This window comes from Asparagus officinalis, chromosome 4 (genome assembly GCF_001876935.1).
Source record: "Asparagus officinalis chromosome 4, Aspof.V1, whole genome shotgun sequence".
In the NCBI taxonomy this organism is placed as follows: domain Eukaryota; kingdom Viridiplantae; phylum Streptophyta; class Magnoliopsida; order Asparagales; family Asparagaceae; genus Asparagus; species Asparagus officinalis.
Window position 1 is genome coordinate 67,889,514 of NC_033797.1, and position 17,710 is coordinate 67,907,223.

General features: G+C 33.2%; 1 protein-coding gene across 1 annotated transcript; it reads left to right on the forward strand.

The window, feature by feature from the left end:
• Nucleotides 1,364-4,336, forward strand: LOC109838865. Its single transcript, XM_020407295.1, has 4 exons — nt 1,364-1,846; nt 1,997-2,305; nt 2,415-2,931; nt 3,441-4,336. Exons 1-4 carry the CDS (start codon nt 1,364-1,366, stop codon nt 4,334-4,336), a joined length of 2,205 nt encoding a protein of 734 aa, XP_020262884.1.

The window sequence follows — 17,710 nt, forward strand, 5'->3', positions numbered from 1 at the left end:
CTCAAATCTGGAAACAGAGGAGAATGGAGTGGGTAAAACTCAAGATTATGCTAATGAAGAGAAAACGGAGGGAAAAGGATCTGGTTCTGGTAAATCTTTTGTCAGTCTCTTTGCTGATAACAGGAAATCAGGAAATGGTTTGTCTCTTAGTTTTGTACCATCTTCTAAATCTGATACAGTTTCTTTCTCTGTTGAGGAGTGGAATGAAGGTGAAGAACTTTGGAGGAATACTTTAATAATATAAATCTATAGAATCCTATGTGAACAAACTATGGGGTAATATCTCTATTCCTAAGGTTTCCCTAATCAAACAAGGTGTTTTTCTGTTTGATTTTCAATCAGATAAATACAAGAGGGATGTTCTGGAAGCTGGGCCTTGGTTTTTTGGCTCTAGGCCCCTTATGTTAATGCCTTGGAGCATAGATATAGACATGGAAAAACTGAAGGATTTCTATTATCCAATGTGGGTGTAATTTCCAAATTTGAGATTAAATCTATGGAGCTCAACTGGTATTAGTAAGGTTGCTAGCCTAATTGGTAAACCTATTGCTACAGATAAGCTTACAGCAACTAGACAAAGACTATCTTATGCTAGAGTCTTACTTGAAGTGAAACTGCCATTACAAAAGCCACTGCCTGATTTTTTGAATATTCAAGGTCTAGATGGGAGAAGTTATAAGCAACCAGTGATGTATGAATTTAAGCCAAAATGGTGTTCTTTCTGCAATATGGTTGGTCATGATACAGAGCAATGCAGGAGAAAGAAAACCACTAAGGTTTGGGTCCCTATTAGTAAACAGACTGGAATTAACCCTGAGCATGTTCAGAATAAAGATAATGTTGATTCTACAAGACAAGTGATACCTGGACAGGGGTTTTCTGACTCAATGGGGCAGAATGATCAGGATATTAGAGGGGGGAATTCAGTAATCTCTGGTTCTGGTCCTTCCCTAGCACAGGAAAATGCACAAAAAGATGTTCAAGACTGTTCAGGTCTAAGACTGGCAATTGGTCTTGATGCACAAAAACATGCACAACAAGTTTCAAGTGTACAGGAAAGGAGTTCTGGTGCTTCTTTTGCTCAGAAACATCAATCAATTGATATTCAGATTTCTCCAGATCTCAGGCAAGCAAATAGTCTTAATGCACAAAAGCATGCACGGCAAGATTCTGGAAACCAGTTAAACAGATTCTCATCTCCTATAATACACACTACTGGTTTTTCTAGTGTTAATAAAGGGAGATTTGCAAGGAGAGTAAATGTTTCTGATCCGGGTGATTTTACTTTTAAAGTATCTCAATTTTCACTCCTGGAGCAACAAAATGATCCATCAAGTGTGGATAGGGGAGGATTGTCCAACTAATGCATTTAGCTATCTGGAACATTAGAGGATTTCATAAATCCTCTAAGCATAAGATAGTGAAGGAATTTATTCAAGAGTATCATCTTTCATTCCTTGCTCTTCTGGAAACAAAATTGTCTGAAAGTAAACTACAGTTTATATCAAGGAAAATTACAACAAATTGGCAATGGAATTCTAATGTGCAAGAAGCTAAAAATTGTAGAATCTGGATTTTGTGGGATAATGATATCATCAATGTTCATATCATTAAATCCTCAGAGCAATTCTTGACCTGCTCAATAGAGTCTAAAGATGGCAAGATTTCTTGTTTCTGTACTATAGTCTATGCTCTGAACCAACAGATTAATAGGAGATCTTTATGGAATGATCTTCTGGAATTCAAGCACAATGTTAATTGCCCCTGGCTTATTGGAGGTGATTTTAATTCAATTATTAGTAGTGAGGAGAAGATTGGGGGTCTTCCTGTCACTGAAGCTGAAACTGTAGACTTCTAGGATTTCATCAACTCATGTCAATTGATGCACATAAGATCAACTGGATGCTACTTTAGTTGAAGCAATAAACAAGATGCTAACACAAGAATTTGGTCCAGATTGGATAGATGCTTGATTAATGATGAGTGGATTCAGCAGTTTACATCTAACCAAGTTGATTACCTCATGCCAGGGTGCTTTGATCATTCTCCTGCTCTCCTTACTATAGGTGATGATATTATTGAAGGAAAAAAACCTTTTAAATTTTACAATATGTGGGTCAAACATCCTGACTTCCTTAAAACTGTCAGCTCAATTTGGGATCAGGATATTCATGGTTATATGATGTTCAAACTTCATACTAAGCTCAAGAAACTCAAGCCAGCCCTAAAGGAGTTAAACAAAAAATACTTCATGGATATTAGTGAACAAGTTCTTAGATCTAAAAAAGAGCTTGCAGATATTCAGGTGCAACTTAATGAAGATCCTCTCAATTCAACCTTGATACAAAAGGAAAAAAGAAAGCTCCAAGAAATATGTTAAACTCCTGGACTGTGAAATCTCATTCTATAGGCAGAGAGCTAAAATTAACTGGGGGATTCATGGAGATAAAAGCTCTCATTTCTTTCACTCTGTGATGAAGAATAAAAGGCATCATAACAGAATCATGACTCTGTATGATAGGGCTGGGAACAGATTAACAGAGATGTCAGATATTGTTTCTGAATTCCTGGATTTTTATAAAAACCTTCTTGGTACTTCAACATCTACATTACTGCCTGATCCAGAGGTAATATCCAATGGCCCTTTACTCTCGCCTGATCATAGGAATATGCTCAGTTCTCCTGTCACTAGGGAGGAAATTAAACAAGCAGTTTTCTCCATACCAAATGAAAAAAGTCCTGGACCTGATGGCTTTAGTGCTTATTTATTCAAAGCTTCTTGGAGTATAATTGAAGAGGAACTTTATGAAGCAATTGAAGAATTCTTTAATTCTGGTAAATTGTTGGGTACATTCAATTCCACTGCTATCACACTGATTCCTAAAGTGCTCAATCCTCAAAATGCAACTGATTTTAGGCCAATAGCTTGCTGTAATTGTGTTTACAAAATCATTTCAAAATCATTTCAAGGAGGATTCAGAAGATTATGGGATACTTGATTAGTGATGCTCAAAGTGCATTTGTAAAGGGGAGGCTTATTTCCAGCAATATTCTTCTAGCTCATGATCTCATCAAACATTACACTAGGAAAAATACATCTCCAAGAGCCATTCTAAATATAGATTTGAGGAAAGCTTTTGACACAATAAGCTGGGAATTCATCAGGAGTATGTTGATAGGGCTGGGTTTTCCTGATAACATGATTGGATGGATAATGGAATGTATTTCTACTCCAAAATACTCTCTGTCAATCAATGGAACTTTGCATGGATATTTTCAAGGTGCTAGAGGATTAAGGCAAGGTGATCCTATGTCTCCATATCTGTTTGTAATCGGCATGGAATATTTATCTAGGAAGCTGGATACTCTTAAGGGTGACAGGCTATATAAATTTTAACCTAAATGCAATGGATTGAAAATTTCACACCTGATTTTTGCAGATGACATCCTGCTATTTGGTAAAGCAGATATGAGTTCAATTACTAGATTAAATGAGTGTCTCATGGAATTTAGTCAAGTTTCAGGTTTGGAACCAAATCCTGCTAAATGCTCAGTGTTCTTGAGTGGTATTGATGAGGTTTTGAAAGCTCAAATATGCTCATATCTCAAATTTTCTGAAGGGGTTCTACCATTGAGATATCTGGGAGTTCCACTTATCACAAAAAGATTATCTTGGCTTGACTGTTCTCCTCTTATAAGCAGAATATCCTCTCAGTTTCAAAATTGGCAGAATAACAAAACTCTATCTTATGCAGGGAGACTGCAATTGATAAAGTCAGTAATCCTGGGGATTCAAATGTTTTGGACAAGTAATTACATTCTTCCAATTAAAGTTCTAGAGAAGATAGATAAGATGTGTGTTGATTTCCTATGGGGACATAAGATGCACTTGGTGGCTTGGTCTGCAATTTGTCAGGATCATAAACAGGGTGGTTTGGGGGTGTATTCAGCAAAATTTTGGAACTTTGCTTCTGCTGCTAAGCTGCTTTGGATGATCCATAATAAGAAAGACATCATGTGGATTAAATGGATACATGGAAACTATTTGCGGCAGAATAATGTTTGGCAAGTGCAAAACAGGAAAAGTGACTCTTGGATGTGGAAACAAATTCTGAAAGTAAGGGACTTGTTATCTTTGAAGTTTGGTAGTATTGATAATATGCTTTCAGTCATCAATAATTGCTGCACTGGAGATAATTTTAGCATATCAGCTATGTATAAAAGACTTAACCAGCAGGTTCCTTCAACAATATCAGGAACTATTTGGGGTGGTTGGCACTATCCTAAACATTCCTTCATATTATGGTTGGCTTCCATCTCAAGGTTGTTAACTTAAGATAGACTGTGCAGAATGAGGATTCTTAATTCAAATCAGTGTTCTATGTTCTGATATCAATCAAAGAGAAACCTGCAAACACTTATTCTTTGAATGTCAATACTCATCGACATTTTGGAATAAAGTAATGGACTGGGTTGGCTTTAATTGGAAGACGTGTAGCTGGCATCATCTTTCAACTTGGTTTAGTATGAGTTTGAGAGGGACTGGCTTTAAAGCTAAGCTTAAAAGGATGGTTTTATCAGCATCAGTTTATATACTCTGGCAGGAGAGGAACCTTAGGATTTTCCAAGGACGTGCACGAGATTCTGATACTCTCTTTCGTGCACTAAAATTCAGTTTATACTCCAAGCTTCTGAATGTAAAAATTCCAATTCATGTAAAGGAACATATTGAGAGATTGGCATGAGGGATTGGAGCTACTACAGGCTCTGATTTGATATTTGGGAATATAATTCATTTTCATACTTGGTAATGAATAAAAATTTTCATTGACCAAAAAAAAGATTCGGAGAGAGGATTCTTCTTCGTTTATTTATTTTTAACTAGGATTTATGCAAGTGTAATGCACGTGATTAAATATTATGATTAAGTATTTTTGACTTATTTCTTTAATAAAATTTATTTCTCAGTTCCATTTTGATTTTTTTCTCATATATGTTTTCAAACTTTTTTTTACTATTGTGATTATTTATTATTTTAATATTTGTTTGAATGGGCTACACCAAACTTAAAATTTTCATGTAATAATTGAATTGACAAAATAACTATAATCTAAAGCAAATTTGAATTTTCGCGTTATTTAGATCGGCATGAAACCAAGCTTGACTTAAGAAGATATAATGTTGTAAAAGTGAAAAACACTTGAAAAAATAATGTTATAAAAGAAGGATGAATAATTAAAGCTAATAAGACAAGATGATTAATTAAAAGTAGGCTAGAATGAAACTAAAGAGAATATAAATTTTGTTGCTAATCACTGATAGACTTTAGAAAAAATCATAAAATAAATATTAATACTAGCTCTAGTATACTTTTATATGATAAAAGCATTCACATAACCATATAAAAAAATTAAAATAGTTCATGAAAATCACTTCTAAAGATTCCTGATTTTACTCAAAAAATTAAGCTATTTTTAAAAATATTAAATAATTTAAATTTGTGTTGTATTTATAAAGAGCCTTGATGGAGATGCTTTTGTTTTAGCAGTTTGTTCTGAATGAGCCATGCATATTAGCTTTAAAGTGTAATATTTTTTCTTTATCATGTTATATGGTTGTTTGCTTTATCGTGTTATATGGATGTTTGATATATTATTAACACAATTTACGATGACATGCATATCTTTCATACAAATTTGAGATAGGTATAAGATAAATTTTATATTTAGTGGTCTTTAATAAGAATTTTAGTTGTAAAATATGTTACCTTCATATTTAAAGATCTTAAAATCTGACAGTACTATTACATGCTTATCTTTGATCGTTTTCTTAAAAATGATCTTTCGTTGGTAGTCATATCCCCAAATAAGGATACTTGCAGAGTCGTGCCATTATATAGAGAAAAGAAAATTTTTAATTTTAATTTTTTTACTTACACTATGGTAACTAAGTATCATGTGCATATTTTTTATCCATTATAGTGATTTTTCTCATCTTAGTTTATTATATCTCGCAATGTACTTTATCAATAGCTTCACTTTAGTTTCTATAAAAAAATTATTTATATGAAATTTTATATTAAGTTTATGGATTCCTTTATGTTAGACCCTAGAGGGGGGATGATTAGGGTCTTATGCTAATCTAATCCGATTATATGCTAAATAAAATCAATTAACAAGTTATCCTAGCAAGTATGAAATACAACAAGATAAATGAGCTAGGATAAGCAACATGAACAAATGAATATATCCTAGCAATGAGATATTACAAATATATGAGCAAGGATATATAAACTAGCACAAGATGATATATCCTACCAAAGAGATAAACAATATGATATATGCAAGGATATGTAAACTAACACAAGGGTAAACAAAATGAACTAGATAGTGGATGAAATAAATAATGAGACAATGACGATATGAGCAATGAACACAAATATAAATAAACGCCAAAGCACACTCAAACACAATCAAATGATCACGGAGTTCGGACCTTCCATCCTACGTCTCCGCTCCCCACTCCCGGGGAGAAATCTACTATCACAACCGGGTTTTCTATGCTCACCCGAATAACGTTTACACCTCACAGTGTCGGTTTTTAACGCTCACCGAACAACGTTCACTCCTCACATTCGGTTTTCTAGTTCACCGAAAACTTCACAACACACTCGGTTTTCTAGCTCACCGAAAACCTTACAATCTCATAATGTAACAATAAATGATTTGTTCTCTCATACAAGGGGAGAACTCAATTAAGCACAACTCAATGTTACAATCTCTCACAACCCTAATACTATGTATGAAAATACAATAAGCTCAAGTGGGTATGTGTAACAAAGAGATAAATCAAATCTAAACTCAATATAAAAACTAGCTTTAATAAAAATGATAATCAACAAATAATTATAAATAAAAGCTAGAGTTGAGTTTAGGAAAACTTCTCTAGATGACAAGAGAGAGAGAGAGAGATGGATTGAAGCTCAATGAATTGATCTCCACTTCCTCTTATGAAATTCTTCACAAACCAAACCCTTAAACAAACTTAAAACCAAAATTAAACTCTTTTAAAACTTTCTTAAACTTGTTTCAAACATTCTTATTGTTCTCTTGTAAAAACTGAGGTAAGGGGGTATTTATATGAAACCCCAAAGGTAAGAGAAAGCCAGGAAAAAGACCAAAAAAACCACTCTGCAACGGCTCTAAAAATAGCCGTTGGAACTGAGTTGACAGTGCGGCGGTCGACCGAAAAAATTCACGGTCGACCGTGATCCAGATCCCAAACTGGGAAAACGAGCAGAGACTTCTTCGGTCGACCGTGGGAAGTCTCGAGCTCTCGGTCGACCACGGCGGTCGACCGACAAACTCTCTACTGTCCACTGACGAAGGAACACAGGTGCGGTCGATCGGTGCGGTCGATCGGTGCGGTCGACCGATGACTGATACATGAAAATGAAGTCTGAAAACTATTTTTCTGATTTTAAAACACAGTTTAAAAATATCAAATAAATTCTAAAAAATGTAAAACATTGGGGAATGATTATAGACATGATAATAAACATGCTACAATGACTGGTTTCCAAAAAGGACTTCCCAAATGAAAAATATCATCATTTTGCAAAATAGTCCAAAACACGAAAATGTAAACATATGAATTTTGACATTTAGGCTAAACCATGTTTTGAAACTTTGCACAATGATTTTGTAGACTTAATAAAATATGTATATGATTATTGTTAAGTCCAAAAACTAAAAAAACAATATTTTCACAAAATTGCATATTCTATGCAATATATACTAAAACACAATAATAAATATGAAACATGTGATTTCATATTTATAAACATGAAAACTCAAAAACACATGTATATATATATATATATATACATACGAAGAAACCAATAAATGTGTGTGTATATGATATTGAGCTTAGAGTATCTAACACACATAATATAAAATCTAAACTAGATTACCCAAGCTTGATCTTGATCTTCATTGTAGCTCAACTTGGTACACTGTGCGGATGAAGGTGAACTTGGATCTTGAACTTGAATTGCATAAGTTTCACCTACTATTCCGCCAACCTCCATTGGATATGATCGTTGTGGCTCTATTCCATCCATCCTCCAACTACGTTGTTTGTCTATAATAAATAAGAAAACGCAAATACTAAACAAACAACATTAGTGGTAAATTGTTTGTTAAATATCATCAAAACAAGAAGGCCAACAATCTCCCTCTTTTTGATGATGACAAACAATTTACAAAAAGAAATATATGCATGAAGAAAATAAATATATAATTTATAATTCACATGCATATAAACAAGAAAGAATATACTCACAATATTTCTCCCCCTTTGATAACATCAAAAATGAGACAAAAGGATGAAGAGAGCGAAAGCTCCCCCTATCAATATGCATGGGTGAGTATAATACATAGAAAGATATAGGGATTGCTCCCCCTATCAAAATGCCTCATGAATATATGTAATGAAGATCATGGCAAACATATGTGAGCAAACATAGATGGAAAGTATGCTAAACACAACTCACATACATAAAGACAAATGAGAACATATATAAATATATCAAAGTGAAGAAAATAGTGTCTCATATCAATGAACATAAAAACCATTTGTAAAGGCAGATTTATGAAATCAAAAGAAGAGAAACATGAGAATCATGTAAAAAGTTTTCAAATGAAAACAAATCAACCAAGAGAAATCATAAATTAAAGTTTAAATCCAAAAACGTAAGACCAAATCATCATTGATTCAAAAAATCATGAGAGGCAATTATATCTAGCTCTTGAGCTAGTAATAACCCATATGAATATTTAAGCATCCGGTAAACATGATTTGGGAATAAACACCTAATAAACCCGGAGGGTATATAACTACAAGCCTCTCAACAAGATCGAAACTAATAATCATGAAAACAAAAAAAAAAAATTGATCAAAGAAAATTTGTTTTCATAAAAAGTTTCAAAGCATAATTTTCAAAACAAAAAAAATAAGACATTAAAATTCTTGGTTTAAAAATCAAATTTGTTTTGATATCCAAGAACTCTTGGTACCAAAAGATTTAGGGACATGACCCCTATCATTAAAGCTCAAAGCCCTAGGATTATGAACCCTCTTGGGCATATGTGGTGCACTAACACAGTCAAAGCAATAATCGCTCAAATGACCCTTCCGATTGCAATACGTGCAATGAAAGAGATCCATTTGTTTTTGTGGACCATTAGCTCGTGCACGGGAATCATTTGCAAACATAGGTGATCTTTTAAGATTATTTTGCAAATATGAAATATTATCAAAACAAAACTTTCCTAAGTGGTCATATCTACCACAAACATCACATTTAAAAATATGTGGTCTATTGGAAACATTTGTCAAATTAGATTTTCTTTTCAAATCAAAACAATATTTGGCCAAATGACCAAAACGACCACAATGATCACACTTGAACACATTAGCATGCTTATGATGAACTTTGTGAGAATGAGCATGTGAATGTGTAAGTGTACAAGATGAAGAAGCTACATGAGATGCACAAGGAGCATTAGAATTCTTATGTTTGTGTGCATCATAGCAAAAATTAGCTAAATGGCCTTTACGACCACAAAAGGAGCACTTGTAAACTTTGCTATACAAGTGTGCATAGTGTGTAGGTGATTTTGTAGCACTAGATTTAGCACACTTGTTCATAAGTTTCTTTTGGTTATCAATGCATATTTTTTAAGTTGAATCTAAGCATGATATGTGTTCCTTAACAAGATTCAAATCATCATTATGCACAACATCATTGATAATAGAAGTAGAGCATGTATGGTTATCAAAATCATTTCTAATAGCTACTACTTCTAGCATGACATTATCTCTTTCATGAGTTAACTTAGCAAAGTTTGAAAGCAAAGAATCATGACATGTCATTATTTTCTTTAAGCATGGTATTTTCTTTTGCAATGACATCCAATTTTGATACTAGCTCCTCATGATTGGATTCTAAATCATCATGCTTGCTTTTTAAATCATTAAAATTATTTTGCAATTTGTTAAAGGCATGCAATAATTTTTCACTAGCACAAGCAAGTTCATCATTAGGTAAATCAATTTTGGTTTCGAACTCGCAAACCTCACTAGGGCTATCGCCTAGTGCTCGTGTGCATGAAGCTCCTTTTGAACTTGAAGCGGGATCCTCCAAAGCTTGTCGGGTCGCCTCCAAGTCTCCTTGATGCGCTTCTATGAATTTCCATAATGTATAAGCGCTATCAAAAGAATCAAGCTTGTTAGACATAAATGAATCAAATGCATTTAAAAAAAGTTCTAACATAAGCTTGTTTATAATAAACATCTTTTTATCATGTTTGCTCCACTTGGATTTCTCCAACGTGGGCACAATATAAGCACAATCAATGATTTCCCATAAATCGATATTTTTAAATTGAACAAATATTTTGAATCTAAAGCACCATTGAGCATAGGGGAAAACATTGAATTTAAGAGCAATACTAGAATCATAGCCTAAACAAGATGCATCATTCATATCCATAATATAAAAGGCAAGCAAGATACAAATAAAGCTCAAAATTAGATTAGCACAATAAGCTAACTTGGATCCTTTAACTCAAGGTAGTTAGACCCTAAATCAAAGAGCACCAAGCTCTGATACCAATTGTTAGACCCTAGAGGGGGGGTGATTAGGGTCTTATGCTAATCTAATCCGATTAAATACCAATTAAAATTAATTAATAAGTTATCCTAGCAAGAATAAAATACCACAAGATATATGAGCTAGGATAAGCAATGTAAACAATGAGATATATCCTATATGATGAAATATATATATATGCAAGGATATATAAACTAACACAAGGGTAAAACCAACGTATACAATCACTCACAATGTCGGTTTTCAACGCTCACCGAACAACGTTCACTCCTCACACTCGGTTTTCTAGTTCACCGAAAACTTCACAACACACTCGGTTTTCTAGCTCACCGAAAACCTTACAATCTCATAATGTAACAATAAATGATTTGTTCTCTCATACAAGGGGAGAACTCAATTAAGCACAACTCAATGCTACAATCTCTCACAACCCTAATATACTATGGATGCAAATACAATAAGCTCAAGTGGGTGTGTGTAACAAAGAGATAAATCAAATCTAAACTCAATATAAAAACTAGCTTTAATAGAAATGATTATCAACAAATAATTATAAATAAAAGCTAGAGTAGAGTTTAGGAAAATTTCTCTATATGACAAGAGAGAGAGAGAGAGATGGATTGAAGCTCAATGAATTGATCTCCACTTCCTCTTATGAAATTCTTCACAAACCAAACCCTTAAACAAACTTAAAACCAAACTTAAACTCTTTTAAAACTTTCTTAAACCCTTAAACAAACTTAAAACCAAACTTAAACTCTTTTAAAACTTTCTTAAACTTGTTTAAAACATTCTTATTGTTCTCTTGTAAAAACTGAGGTAATGGGGTATTTATATGAAACCCCAAAGGTAAGAGAAAGCCAGGAAAAAGACCAAAAAAACCACTCTGCAACGACTCTAAAAATAGCTGTTGGAACTGAGTTGACAGTGCGGCGATCGACCGAAAAAATTCGCGGTCGACCGTGATCCAGATCCCAAACTGAGAAAACGAGCAGAGACTTCTTCGGTCGACCGGTGCGGTCGACCGTGGGAAGTCTCGAGCTCTCGGTCGACCGTGGCGGTCGACCGACAAACTCTCTGCTGCCCACTGACGAAAGAACACAGGTGCGGTCAACCGTGGCGGTCGACCGAGGACTGATACATGAAAATGAAGTTCTGAAAACAGTTTTTCTGATTTTAAAACACTGTTTAAAAAATGAAACTTTGGGAAATGTATATAAACATGTAAATGAACATGTTACAAAAAGAATTTTCCAAATTGCATTTCCTATTTGTGAAAAATCATTATTTTGCAAAAATAGTCCAAAACACGAAAATGTAAACATATGAATTTTGACATTTAGGCTAAACCATGTTTTGAAACTTTGCACAATGATTTTGTAGACTTAATAAAATATGTATATGATTATTGTTAAGTCTAAAAACTAAGAAAACAATATTTTCACAAAATTGTATATTCTATGCAGTATATACTAAAACACAATAATAAATATGAAACATGTGATTTCATATTTATAAACATGAAAACTCAAAAACACATGTATGTATATATATAACTATATATATGCATAGAAACCAAAACTTATGTATATATATATATATATATATATATACGAAGAAACCAATAAATGTGTGTGTATATGATATTAAGCTTAGAGTATCTAACACACATAATATAAAATCTAAAGTAGATTACCCAAGCTTGATCTTGATCTTCATTGTAGCTCAACTTGGTACACTGTGCGGATGAAGCTGAACTTGGATCTTAAACTTGAATTGCATAAGCTTCGCCTACTATTCTGCCAACCTCCATTGGATATGATCGTTGTGGCTCTATTCCATCCATCCCCCAACTACGTTGTTTGTCTATAATAAATAAAAAAATACAAATACTAGACAAACAACATTAGTGATAAATTGTTTGTTAAACATCATAAAAACAAGAAGGCCAACACTTTAGTATTTTTAGAATAAAGTATGAAAATTTATAAGTACTTACTAATTTTTCTTGTATTTTTCATGAATAATGTTTTTTAATTAGGACATAATTGTTCAATATGTTCTTCAAGGAGAACTCGGTTAGTGCTTCTTTGCTCGATATGCTTTGTATCAATGTCAATTCAGGTCATTCATGAATGTTTTTGAATTTTGAGTTTATTTCCTTTACTTCTCCATTTGAAATGAAAACAACTTAGTTCTTTAAAATGATATCTCTGAACTTTCTGATAGTTTCTTCATACATAACTCCTTGTATTTTTTTACTTTCTAAATAAATATTATTAACATTAGAGATAAATGTTTATACATTATAATCAATTAATGCTAACATATTATATCTTAATGTAACAATATTAAGCATTTCCTCTTTTCTTTGACAAATTTTAGCCTTTTTGTGATTTGAACTTTTGAGGGTGTGTTTTGTAATTTTTAAACTTTGATAGTATTTTATAAAAAATTTAAATTTTAAGTTGGGCGCTTATAATTTTCATGTTTCATGTATTGGTGATAAGTTTTTAAATGTTAGATTTAAATTTTAAGTTGGGCGCTTATAATTTTCATGTTTCATGTATTGGTGATAAGTTTTTAAATGTTAGAATATTTCTCGTAACTCTGAAAATTTAAAGGTATTTTTATAATTACTAAAATTTTAGGTTATTTTTTAGAAAATTTAAATTTTTAGCAATCTGTTGATAATTTTTAAATTTGATGTGTACAAGTTATAAGTTTTAAAATTTCAGAATTTTTTAATATTTTTTTACTTTTGTGAGAGTTTTTGTAATTTTTGTAACTTTGATGTTATTATTTTACTAATTTAAATTTCTATGTGCTTAATGGTAATCGCTGAAATCCATCTAAGTTGTTTCTCAGTTTTAAAATCTCTGAATTTTAGAATGTTTTTTGTAATTTAAATATGGCTAAATGGCACTTATATATCCTATTGTTTTGCTCTTATAATAGTTATATACCCTAAGTTACAAAACATAGCAAAAAATACCTTAAGTTGGTAACTGTTTAAATTTAGCTAACAGTGTTAAAAATTACATGAAAAGACAATAATGCCCCTCCTTAGGAATTAACCCCCCCCCCCCCCTAGTGAAAGCTCTTATTTTCTACTGTTACCCATATTAAAGAGGAAGAAGAAGTTGGAGGCCACGAAAAGAAGATGATGATGATGAAAATCATCTAATTTGTAGGGGGGAGGTAGGTAATACAGTAAATAATATAATAAATAAGGGTAAGAAGTATTCAAGTTGGTCATAGGTCCAGCGCGTGGGAATATTCCAGAGAATATTCTCACAACTGGTTAATAGAAGGTACCAACTTGTAAATTTTTGACAACTTAGAGTATTTTTTTGTTATATTTTATAACTTAGGGTATATAACTGCTTCAAGAGCGAAACACATAGGGTATATAAATGTAATTTAGCATTTAAACTTTTGAGCTTGTCCCTACAATTTTTAAAATATTAAGGGTGTTAATTACAAATTTTAAATTTTTAGATATCATGTTTGTTTTTAAGTTTTAAAATGTCAATGTGTTTTGTGTAATTTTAAACTTTTAAGGCTATTATATGCAATTTTTGAAACTTTTGGGTTTTTTTATAATACTTCATGTATTATAATATGTTATCTACGTATAATTTCTTAATCTTATTTTTTTCTATATTTTTGAGCTATAGGTAGTTCATATGGAGTTAATATATGATATAATTAGTATTTGGATTATATTTTTGAGCTATAGGTAGTTCATATGGAGTTAATATATGATATAATTAGTATTTGGATAGATTAAAATTTAAATGAAATATTCAAAATAACTTTTTTTAAATTGTTGACCTATAGATAGTTCACGTAGAATTAGATAAGATATGATTAAAATTAGAATAGATTAGGATAACAATATAATATTCAAAAAAAGCTAAGGGTAATACTGACCATAGAAAGATTTTCCCGAACGTGTGCTTCTAAAGTGAGTATGATGTATCAGCATGACGGTTAAATAAGTACCAAAATAATAAAATCATTTATGCGAATAATGAACATAATCACGGATACAGGAGCTACTTGTAATGAAAAGTAATGAAGCAATTAATATGTAAATAAATTATTTTAAATGTTTTCCAATATTTTTTACTGCGAGTTTGTGTCAGTTGAAACTGCAAATAGAACGCAATTTCTATCAAGACCCATTTGTTTCGTCAAAAAAAATGCAAAAAGTGGTAGGAAGTGACCCATTAGAAAACTAACGAGAGAAAATTTTGATGTTTTCCCTCACAATCGGATGTTTGGTTCGAAAAAAATAAAAAAGAAAGTGAAGGAAAGATGGGGCGCCACGTCAGACTTTCCCCAGAAATTTCCAACATCCACAGTTTAGAGTTGTTGTATTGCTGTTAGAGCATCTCCAACCCAACTCCAAAAACTCAAAATGGAGCAACAACTGTACCAAATCTTCCTCCAACCGAACTGCAAATTCAGCTCCATTTTGATGAGGTGCTACAGTGTTGCGTCAGATTTGACGCATCACTGTAGATATGGAGATTTTAGTTTTTCCCAAGTTTGCCCTTATAGTTTGTTATAACAAATCAAATATTCCAACTATATCTCATTTTATAGTTTGTAAATAAAATGAATATTCTTTTTGGTGTAAAATTTAGTGTAATTGTTAGAGATGGAATAGTGATTTAGTGTAAAAACTACACCAACTTGATGTAAAAACTATACTATTTTGGGTTTTTGGGTTGGAGATGCTCTTAATGATACATATCAAAACTCCAACAACATAACTCCTGTACCTAGATTCCATCCTCTATAAAAGAGTATAAATATATCAATATTTTTACTTCACGGGTTCTCATTGATCCCCTTAATCATTTGCCTCACACGCTTAATTAGCTCAAGCTCAGTACACCTACAATCAAAAAAGTGGGTCCTAAAATTAATTTAACCATCCATGATTAGTCATCGACCTTAGCACATCATCATCATATTCTTTTATTATCACTAAATTACCCAACGTCATTACTGTCATCATGATCCCCATCATCACAATCACCTAACTATCTTATATATCTACATATATTTAGCCGTGGCCATTTATGCTACATCCACATGCTCATAGTATTTACAATGAGAAAACTAGTTCGGCTTGCGATGCCTATAGAATTCAGCAACATGACCCTCATTTTGAGGGCAAAGAGTCGGAGGAGGAGGCCGAGGAGGTGCGCGAGCACGGTGAGGCTCGGTAACAGGAAGCGGAGGATGACACTGAGGCGGCTCGTGCAGTGGTCGTCGTCGCAGCGGTGGCGAGCGGTGGTGGCCGAGGTAATTGGTCCGTTTAAGAGAGCAGTCATGGAGATGACGCTGTCTGGGGCTTTGCCTACTGCTCGATCGTTTCCATTTCCGCACATATGATTCATTGTTAATTACTAGCTATTCTGTGTGAAGAAAGAGATTAATTGTAAATTTTCATATTACCAAATAAAATTTCGTCGATACTCTTATTCTTCATCCCTTTTTTTTCTAAAAGAAAAATATTTAAGGCGAGGGGATTCAGTTAACACACAGTTTATCGAGTTTTTTTGTAAAATTTTATAAAGCGCAAGCTAGGGAGCGTGAGCAAGTCACAGTCGTCCATTTATATTTATAGTCTGAATCCAATATCTCTATATTACTATATGAGAATCACAAACAAATTCAGAAGATTGATGGATGCTTAATTATGAGTAATACCGTGTTTAATTCAACGAAGCATGCAGATCAGTGCGTGTGTGTGTATAATACAAAGCTACATGATGATGAGTTCAAAGCGTAAGTGAGCATGTTGAACAACAAATTGTCACTATCCCAAGCGATTTTCTAACTTGCGTTTTGAAAGGGAAATATGGATACAAACGAGGAGCTACCGACCGTACATGCGGAATATATGGTTTTCGCCAGTATACGTCTGGAATATGGTTGACTCGCTAAACTCCAGCTATCACAATTAACGCAAGTGCGACGCAGTACATTACATTGATTTCTTTTATTTAATCAAATGTACGGTCTGGCATTTTGAAATTTAATCAGTATTACCATATTTATATCAAAAAAAAGAAAGGAAAAAAGAAAACATGAGTCTTGGTACACTATTGTTCAACCCAATTGAATACTGAAATGGGTTCCGTCTTTAAATATCATGCACAGCAGAACAGTGATTAAGTAAAGGAAATTTTTTTTGAAATAGGCCGGTTTTGAAAAACATTTAGCAAAACCGATCGTTTTGCTAAATATTTAGCAAAACCGACCTCTTTTTGGCCAGCTCACCAAGGTTGGCTGCAAAGATATCGGTTTCGTTGAGTTTGGGTTTTGAAACACACAAGACTAGTAGTCTCGTGTGTTTAGTGACCGCTAATCAGCCACTAAACTAAACTTAGAAAACCCACAAGACTGCTAGTCACGTGGGTTTTCCCTTCACAAATATAAAACCCATGGACTACTACGTACTAACTAGTGGGAATTTGTGGGTGATTTGAATCTTTTGTGGATTTCTAGGGTTTTAGGGCTCCGATGAGAAGCGAATCGGATCAGCTGGATGGCGATGGCGGTGTTCTTGAAGTCTCAGGGGATCAGGTTCGGAAAGGTCTTCTCTTCGCCGCTGGATCAGGCGATGGTGACTGTTGGCTTCAACTGCCATGTAATTCTTCTCAATTTTCAGTAGAAGCTACTGGGTTGAAGTGTTAAAAATTGGATTTTGATGGGGTTTATACAGTAATTGGTTGCTATTTCGTAATTTGTGCTTCAACTGGAGCATTCAAAGTTTGATTTTTGAGTTGAAACCTGATTCCTAATTTATGTTAGGAATTTACGGATGGAATCGTTAAAAATTAGATTTTGCGTCGGAATTGTGTAGACATTGGTCACTTATATTTGGATGTTTGTGAAGAGAAAACCCACGAGACTAGTAGTCCCGTGGGTTTTCTGAGTTTAATTTAGTGGCCGATTGGCGGTCTCTAAACACACAGGACTACTAGTCCTATGTTTCAAAAGCCAAATTCA

Coding starts and splice junctions, on each gene's coding strand:
- LOC109838865 (XM_020407295.1), top strand. CDS start 1,364: ATGCATTTAGCTATCTGGAACATTAGAGGATTTCATAAATCCTCTAAG. Junction 1,847..1,996: donor CTGTCACTGAAGCTGAAACT/GTAGACTTCTAG, acceptor TGGATTCAGCAG/TTTACATCTAACCAAGTTGA. Junction 2,932..3,440: donor TTTTAGGCCAATAGCTTGCT/GTAATTGTGTTT, acceptor TGATTTTTGCAG/ATGACATCCTGCTATTTGGT.